This window comes from Ctenopharyngodon idella, chromosome 13, assembly GCF_019924925.1.
Source record: "Ctenopharyngodon idella isolate HZGC_01 chromosome 13, HZGC01, whole genome shotgun sequence".
Classification (NCBI taxonomy): domain Eukaryota; kingdom Metazoa; phylum Chordata; class Actinopteri; order Cypriniformes; family Xenocyprididae; genus Ctenopharyngodon; species Ctenopharyngodon idella.
The window spans coordinates 20,269,618-20,290,295 of NC_067232.1; the positions used below are offsets into that span (position 1 = coordinate 20,269,618).

Consider the following 20,678-nt stretch of genomic DNA (forward strand, 5'->3'; position numbering starts at 1 on the left):
AACTGGTAAGCTTGTAATAATGATTTCTAATTCGGGTGGTACTGGTGGGTTTCCGCAGGAAATTCGAGCATGCTGCCATTCGTCTTTGCATCATTACGTCACATCTGTTTACATAAAGAAGGAGTCCCAGCTAGTAGGCTATATCGCATGTGAGGATGCTGTTGGTAGCGGATCATTTATAGCCTTTTTCTCACAGCAGCTGCATTAATTAAACTTATTATTTTGATAGCGGATTGTAATCCAGAAAGGTCCAAATGACAATCATCAGTGACTACTGGAGATTCACCAGTAGTCAAAAGCAAAAGACTTGTCTACAGAAATTGAAATCTACAGGTAATGATAATATACATTAAATACACTTAGTCACGCAATGCTGATGTTGTTAACATTAACAATTTGAGAACAAAGTATAGCAATAATAATAATTTGCACGGTTTGACATGATCCGAGCTAAGCGATCGTTAGATTTAATCACCATTGGCAGAGCAATTTATTGTAATGCGTTTTTTCTCAGTTGGCCAGAACAAAAGTGGCAGACATGTTACTTACTTGTTCAGATTACTTTTTCCGGTGAAAATTCTTATTTTGGTCATACTTCCAAGATGCAGAATCTGTGATTCCGAAGTACAGTATCCACACCGATGTGCTGACTGACAGCAAACATTAGATTCATCCGCGCTGAGGAGCCATGCTGATGCACAACCCACGTAAAGATGATAATTCCGCAAACAACTGCAATTGCAGGTTTCAAACAGAGATGGCGACAAAGCAAAACTTACGGACTGCAGCTTTAACACATGAAAAAAAAAAGATTTTAATTTTTAGATATTTTAAATGAAAAATAAGACAGTTCTAAAGAACTTTTTTTCAATGTAGTGAGTGGCATTGCTGCCTACTGCCTAGGTAGCTTCCTTCTAAGGCAGCATTTAAACTGATCTGGAACCTCATAAGATACTGATTTGGAAAGCTCTATATAGCCAGCTATTCTGTGAACCACACAAATAGCTCTTGTCCGCAAAGCACACTTGACTATAAATTAATTTTCATTTGACGTGAGCATGTTGCTAATAGCTAACGTTGTGATACTCTGATAAAAGTCTCATAAAAATACATAGCACACACAAATATTGAGTAAAGTGTTATATTATTAAACTTAGAAACATTTCTCCTGCTTTATCCACCATCTTGAAATTATTATTATTTTAAATTAATTCATTTTAGGATGTTTTCAAAGCATACATGTGATGTTCTCTTATAGGTTGCCCATATTGAGGTCTCTTATTTTTAGGAACTTCCTTAAAATGCTCTCTAGGTAGGAAGCTCACTATAGATAGCTTTTGGAACAGAGCTCATTCTCTCTCTCTCTCTCTCTCTCTCTCACACACACACACACACACACACACACACACAAGGGTAGGATAGACTCCCTGCACCCACTCCTAATCCCTGTCAAACGTGAGCTCACTGCAGAGCACTGTACTGTATGTTGCCAAGGAAACCTATTTTAGGTTGAGGATGAGGTGACGAGAAGCTCTACAGAGGTTTAGAGTGCAGCTGCAAAAAGAAACAGCTTTTCTCTATAAGTAAGCAATATCTATCTATCTATCTATCTATCTATCTATCTGTCTGTCTGTCTGTCTGTCTATCTATCTATCTATCTATATCTGTCTGTCCATCTATCTATCTATCTATCTATCTATCTATCTATCCATCTATCCATTCATCCATCAAGGTTGCATTGTATCTCTCGGATGTTATAATGATAAATGGTAAATGCTGAGCAAACAAATGAAGTACAGATGCTGAAGTCAGCGAAATAAAATGCAGAATGAGAGAATAGAAAGGGAATCAGGGATAGAAAGAAAAAACGTGTGAGAAAAAGCAGGAGAAGGGAGGTGGGGAGTGAGAAGATGAAAAAGAGAGAGAATGGGGTTGTATTTCTTTCACTCTGTTTTGGAAGGGAAGGACTTTGACGTTCAGCAGCTGGGAAGCACAGTCGGAGAGACTCCACGCTCTTCATTTCCCTCCTCCCATGACTGAACGCTGTCTGTATCTCCAGGAAATACTGCCGCAGCTCGAGGTCGACACTACAGAGGACGACAGAATTATATTTCAACGCTGCCGTCCACAGACAAGCAGGGACAGGTGCTGCAGGCGGAGAAAGGAGGAGCAAAGCAAAGTGGAGACACGCCGAACCGCTTCAGAGGAGGAATTCTGAAACAGCTGTCCAGCAGACGTCCTGCCTGCGAGAAGCAAACCCTCAAGGGCAGAAAGAGAGAGAGAGTGAGAGAGAGAAGACGAAAACTGCAACACGCTGCACCACCCCAGCACCACCCAGAAGCTGACTAACAGTTTGAGTCAAGGCACCTCCAGGACAGCAAACACAGAGCGAAGAAAACAGGGACATTAATCTGCAAAGACACACAAGCAGGTAAAAATAGATATGGCTGGCTGGATTTTTGCAGGTGTATGTGCTTGATAACAAATGATTATTTGTATTACATGCAGATGTCATAGAATGATTTCTTAAGGGTATGTTTCTTGAGTGCAAACTCTGATAGATGACATAAGATTGAGAAATTGTTGTATTCACAGAGCATGTGGCTGTTATTTGCTATAGTTAGGCTTGTGAAACCTCTTTCCACTCGTGCACATGGCTGTCATTACGACATGTGAGATTTGGTTCTGCAGAATATGTTGAGCAAATTCCTACACACCACAAAACAAGGGCTGAGAAGCGCAAAGCAACCCGACACCTGGCTCTTCTCTGTTCTTCAAGCACACACTTAACTGTTTGACCAGAAGAGAGCTTCTGAAATTCCTCAGATACATTCCTCCATCCAACAGAACTTGGAAAGTCAACTTGACTCCTGCACGCATAAAGCCAAAGACAATAGCAGCTTGAGAACAGAAGCATTGGAGGTGGATAGCAGGGTGTAAAAAGCATGAAGTTGAGGCAAAAGAGACCTCGCTCCACCCCGGTTTCTCCAAAAGCAGCACCAATCCCAGAGTGTAATTAAGGGTTGCTTTATGTAACACACTGGAAACCTCAAATTGGGCCGAGTGCGGTATTTGTCTTTAATCATTTAGAACATTGTCCAAAAGGGTCGTTTGTGGCCGGAGGAATTTGAAAGATTGAAAGCTTAGGCCTGAAACACCCAAGAGTGGAGGAAAAACCTGAACCACCCAAGAGGAGAGCTTGACCAGCTCAGATGAAATAGCCTGCATGCTGTGGGAGATTGCACATCTAAAAAGAACAGCCAAAAACATCCAAATTATGCAGATGTGCTTTAAGCTTCATCATCTGCAGCAGCAACTTCTTAGATGGGACCGGGTGGTCGGGTTTTCAGCCAAAAAAGGCTATGGCTAAAATGGCTCAGAAGGAGAATCAAAAGTGGCACAGTTGCGGGGCTGAAGAGAGTCTTAACACTTCTCTGTCTACAGTGGGAATGTCATCATTGCACTTGTTTAGATCACTGCTCACACTTGCTCTAATAATAATGTGACCCACATACTCGCACACGAGTTATTTCCTGACTGCCAGCAGTATGCAATAAGATCCGTCTTCAGACCCCTGCTCTTACCTCTCACCCAATTTGGTCTTTTTCTGTCTCGTTCTGGCATCTTCAGTCTTATTTTCTAAAATTTTGTCATATTCGGTCTAGTGCTGTCAATCAATTAAAAAAAATTAACGAATTAATCACACATTTTTTGTAATTAATCGTGATTAAAAATGTTTAATATGTGTAATGTGTAATAATTAGTTACTCTCCAAACTAATGTAGAAACAACTTAAAGACAGTATATTTTAAATATTTGTTTAATGGCATCTCCTTATGAATAAATGCCAGTATCACTACTAATACTGGTACTGATGTCTTTATGAAATTTATTTAAAAAAAAAACAAAACATTAATTATAGACATTCAACATTACAGTATAACTAAAATTATTAGGCTTAAAAAAACAACTTTTAATTTAAGTGAACTTAAAACAATCTTCACAATAAACCCATTATATAAATGTCATATTTACCTGTGGCCTTCCTACCTGTCTAACAGGTAGGAAATATACAGAAATTGAATAAGTTACCAAACACTTTACAGTCTTCACTGCAAAAATTATAAATTAAATATAGATTAATTCTTATTAAAGCTACAACGTTCTCTGTTACCTTTGTTCTTTGATTAACATCAATGACAGACATCACAGCAACTGGTTTATTAAGCTGCTGTGACTTTAAGACCTGACTCACATCTCATTTTCTCACAACTCTTTAAGTTCATTTAAGACGTTATTTAACTCATTTAAGACTGCTCTTATGAAGATAGGCTACTCGACAAAACGGATATTTTGGCATAAGTCTCTGTGTTGTTTGCTCAAGCGCGAAAGAGAACTCGATACTGGCGCACGTCTTTCTGTACAAGGGGCTTGGGTATACTTCACTTTCCGCGCCCGGACACGTCTCGCGCATCTTTCAAAGTATACTAAAACCACAGATGCGCGCAGATGACCGAGTTCGACACATGCGCAGTAGAATTTTTTCTATACTCTTTACCAGACATCGTGTCATCAACGGGACATTCGTTGGGCAGGATCGGAGGAGAAAAATAGTGCATCCACCATTTCAACATAGTTCAGAAGCTACACCAAGAGAACAGGAATCAAAAACGATAGAGAAGGCATGCTTCTGAGTTTACTCGTCTTGTTTTTGAATCGCTCTTTACACACTCTTCTTCGACGACTGCACATTGTGCTCAGTACTGTGCGTATTGCCACCTAGTGGACTCTTCTGTTCTGCTTGCGCATGCGCTGTTGTACGCGCACCGTCCGCGCGGTCTCGAAATTTGGGCTGCACGCGGACGGGGTGTGCGGCCGGCCGCGAGCCCTCCGCATGACGTCATTCGGACGATGCACGAACGCGGACGGCCGAAGTATATCCGGGGCTTAATGTGTGTGTGTGTGACACAGACACGACATTAACAACAGTCTTGTGGTACTTGAATGGTTTAAAATCATTTGTGTGTATAAGTGCGTGATCATATCATTTAACATTAGCCAAATCATGACGAAAAAAACGGATGCTGCTTTAATTGAGTTAAATATTTTAAATTAAATTAATCGCATGCGTTAGCATGATAATTTTGACAGCACTAATTCGGTATCATTTTAATCTGCCTAGTTCAGTCTGGCTTGTTCAGTAACATTCAGTCTATTTTTTTCTTATTCAGTGATCTATTCAGTCTTATTAATTCTTTGTCAGTCTCATTAATTCCATCTAGTTAAGTCTTAAATGGATAGTCCACCCAAAAATAAAATTTCTCTCTGTGTTCAAGCCATGTCGTAATTACGATAAATAAAGCTCTGTATGCTTTCAAATCACTCTCATAGTACTTGATGTCATACACCAATCGGTCTGCACAGCGCCGCTTCAAGCCAAACACACCTTAAAGGGATAGTTCACCCAAAAATGAAAATTCTGTCATCATTTACTCACCCGCAAGTTGTTTCAAATCTGTGTAAATTTCTTAAAAAACACAAAGGAAGATATTTTAAAGAAGGTTTGTAACCAGGCTACTTTGGGGCACCATTGACTTCCATAGTAGGAAAAAAAAATACTATGGAAGTCATTAGTGCCCCAGAACTGTTCAGTTCCTCACATTCTTCAAAATATCTTCCTTTGTGTTCAACAGAACAAAGAAATTTATACAGGTTTGGAACAACCTGAGGGTTAGTAAATGATGACAGAATTTTCATTTTGTGGTGAACTATCCCTTTAAATCTGCAGTGGTCAGGTGGTACAGTGGCCACGTGGTACATAGCTCTCAGAAAATTAAAAACAGTTGCAAAACTGTATGGCTTTCTTCTGTTTTCAGTCTCATTTATTCTACCTAGTTCAATCTGAGTCTGGCTTATTTAATGACATTCAGTCTTCTGACATTATTCTGGTACATTTAGCAACTTTCAGTTTCATTTGTTTTCTTATTCAGTCTCATTAATTCCATTTAGTTCAGTCTTAAAGGGATAGTCCACCCAAAAATGAATATTCTGCCATTATTATTTTCTCACTTTCATGTCATTCCAAAACTGTATGACTTTCTTCTGTGGAGCATGAAAGAAGATTTTTTTATTTTATTTTTTCATTCATTGGAAGTCAGTTGACTCCATTGTTGTTTGGTTCCCAACGTTCTTTGAAATATCTTTTTTGTTTTTCAAAAGAAATAAATGTGTGTGAGTAAATGATGACGAATTTTTGGGTGGAATATCCTCATTTTTTAATTCTTATTCAGCCTTAATTCACTCCCATTTTGTCCCTTTCTGAATGGAGCCCAGTCTTCAGCTTATTCAGTCTGTCAGATGGGAGACACGCTGCCAACTTGCTGACATGCACTTCTGAGGGGTGTGTGATGATACGTCCCCCCAGGGAAGGGGGTAGACAGATCCATCTCAGCAGGGGCGTCAGGGCACTTGGAAGTGCAACATTTGCCCGTGGACTCATTCCAGATCTAAAACGAAGGCAGGATATGGCCCCGAGATAAATCCATATCAAGAGGGTGTGAGAGGCAGCTGCTCAACTTCTAAACCTGAGTGTGGTAGATTGTTGCACTGAATGGCATTGTTTGTTGTTGTTTAACAAGTCATGGCATTGAACAATTTATTCAAAGACATCTCACACCTGCTGGGGTTTAAGTTGAAGACTAACCATAGCTTTAACTAAGCATTATTTAGGCTTACCTTTGAGATTTATTTCACCTGGTCCAGGGGTTCACACACCTGCTTGCCTTGATCATGCCGTGACGGCAGACCTTATGTGAACTTTTTCATCAGTGTAATCAAACAAGCAAATTTCTAGACGTTGCTGTTTATGTGTCTGCAAACAGCACTCAAGCTTAAAGTCAAATGGGTTTGATTCAGTGGTATTTTATTATTATTTATATATTATTATAGTATTAATTAATATTTTGTATATTTCTATATTTAATATATTTTTCTCATTTTAATTCTAAATCTGGTATGTGTTTTTACCATTTTTAATAGAATTAAAAAAAATATGTATTTTTATTTTATTTTTAGTTGTATTTATTTTAGCACTACAGATTAAACTTAATTATTTCAGTTTAGTTGCAATATTTCTAATTCTTGTTTAAGTTTAACTTCTAGTATTTATTTATTTTTATTTTATTTTTTCAGATTTATTTCAATTACTGAAAGACTATTTTTAATAGTTTTAAACAAAAATAACAACACTGCTTTCAAGCTGTTTTCCTTGTAGGGACCAAAAAATTTCCCCATAAGGACAAGGATTTCGGATATTGCCATCTTTGTGAGGACATTTTGTCCCCATAACGTAGGGTTTACCAGGACGTTTAACACACACACACACGCGCACACACACACACACACATGTATTTTCCTCTATCACTGACACACTCATGCAGCCACGCATTCTTCAAGCCACCCCGATGATGCTTGTCACGTCTAAAAATAGTTTTCCGTTCAGCGCTCCAGTAGTTTATTTGAGTTTCACTGCATCAGTGTCCAAAAATGCTTTTAAAGCCCTGTCAACTCACACAGCAACCTTTGAGCTGGTGCAAAAACAAATTGTAAGATGACCAGAATAATGCCATTCATGCAGACTAAAACAGACTATATCATTGTCAAGGTTTGTACTGCTGCTCACCTTCATCTTGCTCCTGTTGTTTATCAGCTGTGATTTGTTAGGACGTTACCACAGGGGAGTCATGTATTGCTAGGAAATGGAATTTCTAGTGTTTTGTAAACAGTGTCCTTTCGACTGTCTCTAACTGGGATCTTCAGGGGATGTGGAACTTTGAGCTGTGGCATCATTCAGACTGTCATATTTAGTACTGTGGTGGCTCCATGTTATCAGATGGTAATGCTGCGGTATTTTAATATACAGTGGCCTCAAACCGTATTTGGACACAGATGCTACTTGGTTTGATATTGTAGTATAGACAGTGGTTACACTGTATTTCGATGGTCCACCTTTCTACTAAGTAACTTTGCAACTACATATCAACTAACTCTCATTGAGTCATTAGAGTATTAGTAGATCGTAGTAGACTGTTAGTAGACTTGTTAGGTTAAGGTTAGGTGTTAGGGTTTGGGTTAGTATAAGTTGACATGTAGTTGCAAAGTTACTTATAATAGAATGTCTGTTGGGGGACCGTCAAAAAACATTGTAAGCAGATATTAAGCAAAAGCAGACAGTCATATAGACATTTGAAAATGTGACTAAATGTGACTATAAATGAACAAAGGTCTTACGGGTGTGGAACGACATGAGGGTGAGTACTTAATGACAGGAAATTCATTTTTGGGTAAGCTAACCCTAAGGGACTGAATGAGTGCACTCGATAACGTCCACTATGGTTTCGGACACCACTACAAATGGCTGTCCTCTCAAAGAGTGCCTTATTTAAGGGTATAGGGGGCAATTTTGGACACAGCCTAGCCATTGTTTTCTATGACCGTATGCACACCGGCGGCGCCCAATGACAACTCCGGCTGTTCAAAATCATGCTGCACCACAGCGTCACTCACATAGTTTTCCATTAAAATGCAGTCATTTAGGACAAATATATGTACGTACTGACATCACCCTAAGAGATTGTGTATTGTCCATTTTTCAGTAACAGTTATGTTTTTGTGGCTTGAATAAATATGCTGCTGCTGTAGCCCATCTGCTTCAAGGTTTAATGTGTTGTGCGTTCAGAGATGCTCTTCTGCAGACCTCGGTTGTAACGAGTGGTTATTTGAGTTACTGTTGCCTTTCTATCAGTTCGAACCAACCTCTGGCATCAACAAGGCATTTTCACCCACAGAACTGCCGCTCAATGGATATTTTCTTTTTCTGGCCATTCCCTGTAAACTCCAGAGATGGTTGTGCCTGTAGATCAGCAGTTTCTGAAATACTCAGACCAACCCGTCTGGCACCAACAACCATGCCACATTCAAAGGCATTTAAAGGGTTAGTTCAAACAAAAATGAAAATTCTGTCATTTATTACTCACCCTCATGTTGTTCCACATCTGTAAGACCTTAGTTCATTTTCGGAACACAAATTAAGATCTTTTTGATGAAGTCTGAGAGGTTTCTTTCCCTCCATAGAGATCCAACACAACTACCACGCAAAGGTCCAGAAAGGTAGGAAAAAGACATCATTAAAGTACTCTAAGTGACTCCAGTGGCTTAAACTCAGTTGTATGAAGCAACGTGAGTGCTTTGTTTGTGCAAAAAAAAAAAAAAAAACATAATTTACTACCTTACAAAAATATTGATCTGCAATGCACGTTCACGAGAGCTTCATGCGTGCTTTGTTCAGACTCGCTGTCAACTCAATGCACATGTGCGAGTGTTCACAAGAGCATCAAAGAGCTGGCATTGTTGCGTAAACATGCTTTGGATAATATTATTTTGTGTTTTATGTTTTTTTGCGCAAACAAAGCACTCACTTCGCTTCATAAAATTGAGTTTAAGCCACTGGAGTCACTGGAGTTTTTCCTACCTTTCTGGACCTTTGAGTAGTAGTTGTGTTAGATCTCTACGGAGAGACAGAAACCTCTCAGACTTCATCAAAAAGATCTTAATTTGTGTTCTGAAGATGAACGAAGGTCTTATGGATGTGTAACGACATGAGGGTGAATAATAAATGACAGAATTTTCATTTTTGGGTGAACTAACCCTTTAAATCACCTTTCTTCCTTATTCTGATGCTCAGTTTGAACTTCAGCAGATCATCATGACTATGTCTACATGCCTAAAGCCTTGTTCAGACCGTCAGTCCAAATCCGATTTTTGTGCATATCCGATTGAAATCCAATCATTTTTAGCATTTTTAGTGTGAACAGCAAAAAATCACATGAAATGTGATTTTTACAAATCCGTTTTGAGATACATTCATATGTGGTTTGAAATCCTATTCACATCTCATTTCTGGAAATCCATTGTAGTCTGACTGCTCTAATTGGATTTTGTGTGGTTTATGTCACTCTCACACCACTTAAAAGGTAAACATATCAGACGTTGTTATAGGAAACATGCTGACAAATGCTGCAGAAACAAGGTTTTGTTGTTGTGAAGTGCCAGTTGAGCAGAAAATTGCAATATAATGGAGACATGTTGAATTATGAGACCGGAGGAGACAACAGCACAGAATAAAACTGCACATACCAGCCTTCTAACGTTTCTGCCGCTGCCTCAGAAGACACAGCAGTCCAGCACGGTGGCTACATATTGTCATGCTGTAAATAGGACAATACCTATATTGCAAAACACAAACTTTTAAAAATGGGTTTCAAAGTACAAGTTATTGAAAACAATACTATTATTGTCTCCATGTAAACTACAAAAATATGAATTTGTGAGAACGGTGACGTCATGCACATGCATATTACATGTTCAGTCTATAGGCATATAATGTTTCTTTACAAAGTTTGCCAACTACTGACCTGGCAGCATAATACAGTGTTTTCGTGGACCTGTGTGAATAGGGATTGTTTTGACAACTTCATCTGCATGCGAAACACAAAGGAAAAAAAAATCTGTTTTTATTACATTGTTGTCGTGTAAACGTACCCTGAGTTGCTGCCATGTGATTGGCTGATTAGATATTTGCATTAACAAGCTGTTGAACAGATGTACATAACAAAGTGGCCGGTGAGTGTATATTGGTGTGAATGGGCCTTTAGACATGTATATTAGACATACAATCACATGCCATATCTCCAAAACCTGCCCTCCAAACCCATGTCAGAATACTCATTGATTGACAGGCACAGAACGTTACTGATTGGCCTTTCTGAAGGGCACTCTCCTGTTTTTTTTTTCGGGACTGAGATGGTTATGATTTCTCAAAAAACCTATTTCAGTGATATCTTTCACATAATAGGGATATTTTATGTGTATTACTATTTTTAAAAAAAAAATGCTTACAGCACCGTTATGTTGTTTTTTCATCACCATAGATACAGTTTTGCAAAAGGTTCTCTGTTGAAATGAAAAAGGCCTCAGGTCTTGAACAGTCTAGTGAAGCAGGTCTTAAAGGAGTGAAAGGACATTGGGCTCTGCTGCCGAGGGAATGTGGATGTTTTTTCAGTCGTACATATTTGGCTAGCTGTGGCCCAGTCGCTGCTTTAGAGATTGTTTGCAGTCTGTCGTTGAGGGTCAATGTTTAAAGGCATCTCAAAAGGATATGTCCATAAATGGCAAGAAGTCTCTCTCTCTCTTATGATATGTGGTCACCCTTCTCTCTCTCTCCTATCTCTTTATCCCTGCCCTCCTCTCTTTAAGCCTCTCTAAACTCTCTGCAATTTCTACTTTATCTCTAGAAATCCTTTATTTATCTTTAAAGCTTCTTGACTCAAGTGGAGTTCATTAAAACATGTAAACATGGTCATTTTGAAATAAATGACAACAACAGATATTCTCATTATACTGGCTTTACAAAGGAACATACTGTTATTGTATTTACTTGGGTTAGTTTTTTTCTTTTTCAAAATCCTGTCTGTCCATCCATCAGCAACCTTGGATCAGTGTTCTTTTAGTATTATTTATACATGATTATAGCATTTATTAATATATTTATTTAGTTTTACTTTATATACTTTCAGTTTTCATTTTAATATTTGTGTTTAGTCATTTATTTGTATTTGAGTTTTAGTTTTAGTACATTTATTATTTCAACTTCAAAAGACGGTTTCAGACAGAGATAAATATTTTCTTTGATCTCTCTTTGAACGTTCCACAGAAAGACTACACTCAGATACATGTGAAATTTACTTTAACATTTAAACAAATCAAATATTTGATTTATGAATACAACATAATACAATATAATTTCTAGCATCTGTAAAACCACATTCTTCCATCTCAAAAATATATCTAAATTACGACATATGCTCTCAATGACAAATGCAGAACAGTTAGTTCATGCATTCAAGGCTAGATTACTGTAATGCTCTACTGGGTGGTTGCCCTGCACACCTAATAAACAAACTCCAGCTGGTCCACAATGCAGCTAGAGTTCTTACTAGAACCAGGAAGTATGACCATATTAGCCCAGTTCTGTCAACACTGCATTGGCTCCCTATTAAATATAGTATAAATTTTAAAATCTTGCTAATTACTTACAAAGCACTAAATGGTTTAGCTCCCCAGTACTTGAGTGAGCTCTTAACACATTATAGTCCTTCACGTCTATTGCGATCTCAAAATTCTGGCCAGTTGATAATAACTAGAATATCAAAATCAACCGCAGGCTGTAGATCCTTCTCCTATTTAGCACCTAAACTTTGAAACAGTCTTCCTAGCATTGTTTGGGAAGCAGACACACTCTGTCAGTTTAAATCTAGACTAAAAACACATCTCTTTAACCTGGCATACACATAACACATTATCTATTTCTATAATTCAAATAATGCAAATTGTTAGGCTGCATAAATTAGGTCAGCCAGAACCGGGAACACTTCCCGTAACACTGATAAACTCGCTACATCATAAGAAGAATGGCGTCTACGCTAATATTAGTCTCTATCTGTTTATTCCAAGGTTTACCGTAGTCTGCCAGATCCAGGCTGTATCCAGATGAGATGAAGGACCTGAACCTAGACATGACAAGAACGCAGCCCTGAAGTGTCAACTAAACTATCCCCTACGAAGGCCTCCTTCCCTTTCCTTTCCCTATGTATAGATAAAATATTATCAAAATGATTCCAGTTCGCATGGATCCACGGAAACGACTAATAATTCTGTATTGTGCGGGCCAGACAAGTAATTTGGTGATGTCACTTTGTAAAAAAATGTGTGTGCACACTCACACATTCAAATGCGCATACCTATAGACTAAACACGTAAATGAATGGCAAGAACACATTAAAAGTCTTCTGTTTTCAGTTAAAAAGGCGTCATTTAAGCGGCCCCTAAGTTTAATAATGAACGATTTTTACAACGGAAGTGATTCAATCAAAAACCTTAGTAATATAATAATAACTTTTTCCTAGATCTGCTGTAAAGCCAAAATAATCTCTGTCCATTAATTGTCCTATTATCACTGTGAAGCTGCTTACTTGAATAAAGCTCTTTGATGCTGAGTACAAAGAAAACTAATTTTTTTTTTCTCCATCTATCCAGGTAAAGGACATTAATTCAAACATTGGAGCTAGATTATCTTCAGTGAGGATTGAGGACACATTTAAAACAGCTTCTCTCTGAGAATGTAATCCCTGCCTTTTTACTTTGCGAGACTCCAGCAAGTTTATCACACAGCTGAGGAGATCTGAACTTCCACAGTGGTCTTGGTTCCTCTCCATACCCACTGGACTCTATAGCAGGGATGCCTGCCAAAACGCCAATCTACCTGAAATCCAACTACAGTAAGAAGGGGAAGAAATGTCGTCTGAGGGACATTTTATCGCCGGATATGATCAGCCCACCTCTCGGAGACTTTCGACACACTATCCACATTGGAAAGGGTGGTGAGTGCGACGCCTTCGGCGACATGTCGTTCCTACAAGGAAAGTTTGAGCTTCTACCAGGGAAAGGTGGTCTTACTCGACCTCAATATGGCATCCACGGGGAGTTCATGAGAGCTAATAGTGCCTCTGATGCATCTTGCATCGAAACTCCATCACCAGTCCTGAAGAACGCAATCTCGCTTCCATCCATCGGGGGCAGCCAAGCACTGACTCTACCTTTGATCTCCACCACTGTGTTTCCCATGAACCAGGGCCACCTGTCTGAGCCATCTACTCCTCAAGCCAGTTCTGAAGATCTGGAATTCCTGCAGATGGAGACCCTTCTTCAGTCCATCAGCGTCTTTAGGAGTGACCCCAGCCCCGTCCCGGAGGAGGACGAACCTTTGATCGACCGCATGGAGATGCCTGAGAAACCTCTTGCAAAAAAGAAGATGCACAACAGTGAAAACGAGCTTGAAACATTTTTGTCCGTCTTCGTTAATGAGAACGGCGATGCCAATGGGAACTTTAACAATGGTAACAACGGCGATTCAGTCTTCCAATACGAACAGGAGATGTTCGGCATCAAGGGCGACTGGGCGGACAGAGATAGTGGCGTGGAAGAGGGTCGACTATGTGATTCGGACTTTGAAATCTCCAAAAGCAAAAGCCACTCACAGGAGTCGCTCACACAAATCACAGGATCCCTTTTCTCTCTCGAACTCGACTTGGGCCCATCCATTTTGGATGACGTACTCAATATCATGAATAAGCCGGTGTCTTAGGCCATGACTTTCACAGAGAACCAAAAGGGAATCTATTTGTTTTGAGCCCATAAACATGACATGGCAATATTGAACTGAAGAGGCTGAACTTTCTTTCCCAGAGTAAGTTTTTTGTCTTTGGCTTCCGAGTGTCTTGCACACCTTGTTTTGCAAAAATTATGTGACTGACACACAGCCTTTGTGCCTTTTAAGTTAAGTTTAAGCATGCATAGCTACTGATGTTGTACATGCAGATCAAATTAGGCTTATTTTGTTTACTGTTGTTCATGCACAAGATCCACAACATCATACAAAAGTCAGTGTGATAACATGTACATTTCTGCAAACATATACGATGTTCCCATCACAATACCTTTCATGCACAGATGTTTAGATTGACAGTTTCATTAACCACACTACCAAACCTTAAAGGCATATACCTACAGCATATATGTTTTTACGTTGTGAAGCTAAATATGAAATAAATAAATGAATTAAACAACTCTCTTTTAGATTATTATTATTATTGTTTGATTATTTTGTTATTCTTTTTAAATTCTTCGGAATAGGGAAGACTGGGGGTTGTTTTGTGCCTTATAAAGAGTTTACTGTTTCAGTTTTGCTGAAAAGCCTATAATAGGCTATTTAATGACAGGTTCCAATCTTGACAACTTGCCCCATATAGTATAAGAACAAGTATTGGGGCATGTTGTCACAAAAGGTCAGCATGTGTTAAATGAAGATATAAATGTCATGTTTAAAACACATAATGCTGGATGTGTGTTAGTTTAAAACATCAGTCAGCTACTGCAGCAGATGAGTATGTGACTGTAGGTGGAGAGTGAAAAAAAAAGAGGGAGAAGGAGAAAAACAAAGAGAAATGGACTTTTCTTGTAAGCATCTTGCATTCCTAAGATTGTGTCCTGCTGTGGGAGTGGACGTGGGTGAGATTGTGTCTAAAAGGAGATGCCAGTACTATTCGTTTGTGTCTTGTTGAGACAGAGAGAGAACAGCCTTTAGCATTCTCAGCATTCCTATGAGAAAACAAAGAGCACGGCCATAAATAAAGCCATTGGACTGAGGCAGAGGGTCATGCTCTACATGGTCGTAAAAGCTAACAGCCTGAAGACAAACTTTGTCCTGTACAAGTTGATCTGACTGCTGCAGTGTCTTGGCGACGCAAAGATTTGTATGCAGCAATGCTGAAGTTGAGTGCCAGACAGCTGCAACATAATTCAGCTTTGTCCTTGAAAATTAAGCTTTTTCTTATACAGGTTGCAAACTTTCCATGAAATCTGCTCCAGCAGAAGTCCACAGAAATGGAACACCTGTCCTTAAGAAAATTATATTCATCCACTGCTCTTTGACTGATCGCTTACTAAAGGTGAAATGTGCCATTTTGGCACTACGTGGAATTGCAAAAAATAATGACTTAATTCGGAATAGCATATTAGCATCATACTCTGTCTTTTGCCAAATAAAGATATTCCAAAATCATTTACTGTTTTCAAACAGGTTTCCTGAACACTCCCACTGTCTGTCATTTGTTGGACAAACAGATAGTCCCACTCTAAGTTTAGAATCATTAAGATTGTTTAATGTTTTTAAAAGAAGTCTCTAATGCATACCAAAGCAGCATTTATTTGATCAAAACTAGAAACAGCTATATTGTTAAATATTCAAATTTAAAAGAAATATTTTCTATTTAAATATATTTTAAAATGTAATTACAGTATTTCTGTGACGGGAAAGCAAAATTTTTAGCAGCCATTACTCCAGTTTTCAATGTCACATGATCCTTCAGAAATCATTGTAATACGATCATATGACAGCTGAAAATTAATCTTTGCCATCACATGAATAAATTACTTTATTTTTGATCAAATAAATGCAGCCTTGGTAAGCAAGAGACTTTAAAAAAAAAAAAAAAAACATTAAAAAACGTCTCAGGTTACAGATGTAACCCTGGTTCCCTGAGTAGGGAACGAGACGCTGCGTATAACGCATTGGGAACCTTCTGCGTGTTTGCGTCATTGAAGCACTCATGTATCTAACCAATCGCGTAGCGAGACGTCAGAGGCGGGTGACGTCACGGACCAGGAAACTATAAAGCATACCCGGATGCAGAGATCGCTAGCTTCTGGGATAAGTCTGAAGCAAGCACTCGCAAGTATGCTGGGGGTACGGCAGGAGACGCAGCGTCTCGTTCCCTACTCAGGGAACCAGGGTTACATCTGTAACCTGAGACGTTCCCTTTCGTGGGAACTGTCGACGCTGCGTATAACGCATTGGGAACGCAATCCCAGCTGTGCCGTAACTTCACGTACTTGCCAATGTTAGCTTGACAATATAGAAGACCCCGGAGTGGAGCCGACATCCAGGTTGTAAAACCTAATAAATGTGTGCTGGCATGACCATCCAGCTGCATCACATATGTCATCAATGGAAATTCCAGACATCAAGGCTTTTGATGCCGCCATACCCCTAGTAGAATGGGCACGGACATTCAGTGGGGAAGGCTGTCCGGCCGCTTCGTATGCAAGTGAGATGGCCTCAACCACCCACTTGCTCATCCTCTGCTTCGATGCTGGGCCCCCTTTCTTAGGGGACCCATAACAGACAAACAGTTGATCTGATTTTCGCCACAGGGCAGCTCTGTGGACGTACGCATCTAAAGCCCTCACTGGGCAGAGCAGATTCAGCTTTTCCTGATCCGAATTCCCAAAGGGAGGAGGGTAAAAGGCCTGGAGCACAATAGGGCCTGGGACATTGGTGGGGACCTTCGGCACATAGCCAGGTCTAGCATGAAGAAATGCCTTCACCATTCCTGGGGCAAATTCCAGGTAAGATGGAGCAACTGAAAGTGCTTGTAAATCTCCTATCCTTTTCAGGGAAGTGATAGCGAGTAGGAAAATAGTTTTTAGAGTGAGGAATTTTTCTGGAACCTCCTCTAATGGTTCGAAGGGAGCCTCGGCTAACCCTTGCAGTACCACGGCCAAGTCCCAGGCCGGAACCCTTGTGCGCACTGGAGGCCTCAACCTCAGTGTACCACGGAGGAAGCGTGTGACGAGGGGGTCTCGTCCAACCGAGGAATCCCCCTCAAGAGGAGCATGATAGGCTGAGATAGCCGCAACATAGACTTTTAAGGTAGAAGGGGATAAGCCTTCTGAGAATTTTTCTTGAAGGAATCTTAGCACAAAGCTTATGGAAGAGTGGACAGGGTCCGTATCATTTTGTCTACACCAAGTAGAGAATAAATTCCATTTATAGGAATATAGCTTCCTCGTGGAGGGAGCTCTGGAGTTAAGGATGGTCTCCACAACCTCAGTTGGGAGACCAGCATCTATGAACCTGGCCCCCTCAGAGGCCAGGCCCATAGCTTCCACAGTTCTGGGCGAGGATGCATTATCGTGCCGCCCGCTTGCGACAGGAGATCCTGTCTGAGGGGAAGCTCCATTGGGGAGCCGTCTAGTAGGGACACTAAGTCCGAAAACCATATCCTGGTTGGCCAGAACGGGGCTACCAGTATCAGGCTGGCCCCCTCCTGGCGTACTTTCTCCAGAACCCCCGGGAGCAGAGCGAACGGGGGAAATGCGTACAGACGTAGCCTCGGCCACGTCTGTACCATGGCATCCAGACCCAAAGGTGCTGGATGTGTTAGGGAGTACCAGAGTGGACACTGGGTTGACTCTCCCGATGCAAATAGGTCGACTTCTGCTTGACCGAAATTTCTCCATATGAGGTCCACCACTTCCGGGTGGAGCTTCCACTCCCCGGGCCTCGGCCCCTGTCTCGACAGGGCGTCTGCTCCCACATTTTGATACCCCGGGATGTAAGCTGCCTTTAGCGAGAGCAGCTTCCCTAGGGACCACAGGAGGATCCGACGGGCCAAGTAGTATAGTTGGCGAGACCGCAGACCCCCCTGATGGTTTATGTATGAGACCACCGACATGTTGTCCGTGCGGACCAACACATGGTGGTCTCTCAGGTCTGGGAGGAAGTGTTTCAGTGCTAGAAATACCGCCATCATCTCCAGCCGATTTATGTGCCAGGAGAGCTGATGGTCCTCCCATAGACCCTGAGCTGAGCGACCACTCATGATCGCCCACCAGCCCGTGAGGGAAGCATCTGTCGTAAGCATTACACGACGACCAGAAGTCCCGAGCACAGGTCCCTGGGACAGGAACCAGGGATTTTTCCACATGGCCAGAGCACGAAGGCATCGCCGCGTGACTTTGATCATGCGAAAAGGATTTCCCCTCGGAGAAAACCCCCTGGTCTTGAGCCACCACTGTAAGGGTCTCATGTGCAGAAGGCCAAAAGGTATCACGTTGGACGCAGCTGCCATCAGACCCAACAATTTCTGAAACTGTTTTACAGTGAGTGACTGGCCTAATTTCACCCCTTTCACGGCTGCGAGAATGGAACTCACACGAGCGGGGGACAGATGCGCCCGCATCGTGGTGGAGTCCCAGACTACACCCAGATAATTGGCAGTCTGAGCCGGAACTAGCACACTCTTTTTGGCATTGAGCCTCAGCCCAAGCCTTTTCATGTGGGACAGGACAGCATCTCGATGCTGAGCTGCCAGTTGCTCCGATTGAGCTAGAATCAACCAATCGTCGATATAGTTTAGTACACGGATGCCCTGGAGTCTCAATGGAGCCAGGGCTGCATCCACGCACTTTGTGAATGTGCGGGGTGATAATGACAGGCCGAACGGAAGAACCCTGTACTGGTAGGCTTCGCCCCTGAAAGCAAACCTGAGGAACTTCCTGTGAGAAGGATGGATGGACACATGAAAGTACGCATCTTTCAGGTCTATCGCCACAAACCAGTCCTCGGACCTGATCTGTGGGATAATCTGTTTGAGTGTAAGCATCTTGAATTTTAGCTTTTGTATAGAGCGATTTAGCACACGTAAATCTATGATAGGACGTAGTCCCCCATCCTTCTTTGGAACAATGAAGTAGCGGCTGTAAAAACCTGACAGCTTGCTGGGAGGAGGAACCCTTTCTATAGCTCCTTTTTGCAAAAGTGTCACAACCTCTTGTTCCATCACCAGAGACTGCTCGGGGGTCACCACTGTGGGAAGGACCCCATTGAACCTGGGCGGGCGAGACCCGAACTGAATTCTGTAACCCCTCTCTATAATGAGCAGCACCCATTTCGATATATTCGGTAGAAGTTTCCATTCTGCCATAAAATCTACTAAGGGAACCAGTCTCCCGAGACTGGCCTCTGGTGTTTTTTGAGCACTTGGCTCGGCTCTCTGAAGCGGCGCACCGGCAACAGATAGCCGAATCAAGTGACGGCCGGCCCTCCTCGGAGGGTCGGCGGGGACCGCTGCGCCCTGACGCACACTGGATGGCAGGGTTAGCATAACGGTCCCCTGAGGGCGCCGAAGGGAAGCGGGTGCCAGATATTTTAACACCGGGCTCCCTCCGGAGGGGACCGCCCTCACTGGGTCCTGACCCACAGATGTCAGGACCGCTTCGAAGCCTTCTTGGCAATAATAACGGCCCGCAGGTCCGCTTTACCCCCAGAAGGCTTCTGCTGTGTGGACCGCCCCGACCCCCAGGTTTTCTGCGGAGGGGTACGAGTGGCCACACTAAACTTCTGTTGCGCTCTGTGGTGCGCAGAGGAGCTCGTAGACGGCCGAGGCTGCTCCCGCTCAGCAGCCCCGGGGGGAATTTTTGAGCGGCGGGGGAGGAACCTCTGGAACGCCGCAGATTGTTTTTTAGTCTCCTGGAACCTGTCGACGACTGACGTTACAGTGTCGCCAAACAGGCCCGCAGGAGACAGCGGCGCGTCCATAAGGGCAGTTTTGTCTCTGTCCCTTATGTCCGAGAGGTTCAGCCACAAGTGCCTCTCCGTGGCCACCAAGGCTGCCATAGAGCGACCCACTGACTTGGCCGTCTCTTTGGTGGCACGGAGAGCCAGGTCCGTTGCTTTCCTGAGCTCCTGGATGCACTCAAACGTGGCCTCCCCGTTCTCATCGATTTCCCCCAGCAGGTCAGCTTGATATGCTTGCAGCAGCGACATCGTATGTAAGCACGCTGCTGCCTGGCCTGCTGCCGCATAAGCCTTGCCCACCAAGCCTGATGTTGTCTTTAGGGGCTTAGTGGGCAGCGTCGGGGTTTTTAGGGACGATGCAGATTCGGGCGAGAGATAGCCCGCGAGCGTCTCTTCAACCCGAGGCATCGCCCCATAGCCATGCTGTTTCAGCCCCACTATATTACTATAAATCGATGTTTGGGGGCTGAACACTCCTGTATTGAACTGGCCTTCTCCACGATCTCGACACCTCGGTGTGGAGATCGGGGAAGAAAGGCAAACCCCGACGCTGGGGTAGTGACCGGGCAGGGAGAAACCGTTCATCGAGCTTACTTTTCGGTTTCGTCTCAGCTCTCTCTGCTGGCCAGTCGATTTTTAACTT

General features: G+C 42.0%; 1 protein-coding gene across 4 annotated transcripts; it reads left to right on the forward strand.

The window, feature by feature from the left end:
* The first annotated feature begins 1,444 nt into the window (after positions 1-1,444).
* On the forward strand, positions 1,445-14,742 carry cdc42ep3 (CDC42 effector protein (Rho GTPase binding) 3). 4 transcript variants are annotated; one of them, XM_051917991.1, is made up of 3 exons: positions 1,445-1,583; positions 2,060-2,431; positions 13,153-14,742. In XM_051917991.1, exon 3 carries the CDS (start codon positions 13,355-13,357, stop codon positions 14,258-14,260), a length of 906 nt encoding a protein of 301 aa, XP_051773951.1. In that variant the 5' UTR covers positions 1,445-1,583; positions 2,060-2,431; positions 13,153-13,354; the 3' UTR covers positions 14,261-14,742. The 4 variants fall into 4 exon arrangements, with proteins under 4 accessions (XP_051773951.1, XP_051773952.1, XP_051773950.1 ...); XM_051917992.1 differs by lacking the exon at positions 2,060-2,431 and having other exon boundaries at positions 1,452-1,583; XM_051917990.1 differs by lacking the exon at positions 1,445-1,583 and having other exon boundaries at positions 1,934-2,431.
* Positions 14,743-20,678: the final 5,936 nt, after the last annotated feature.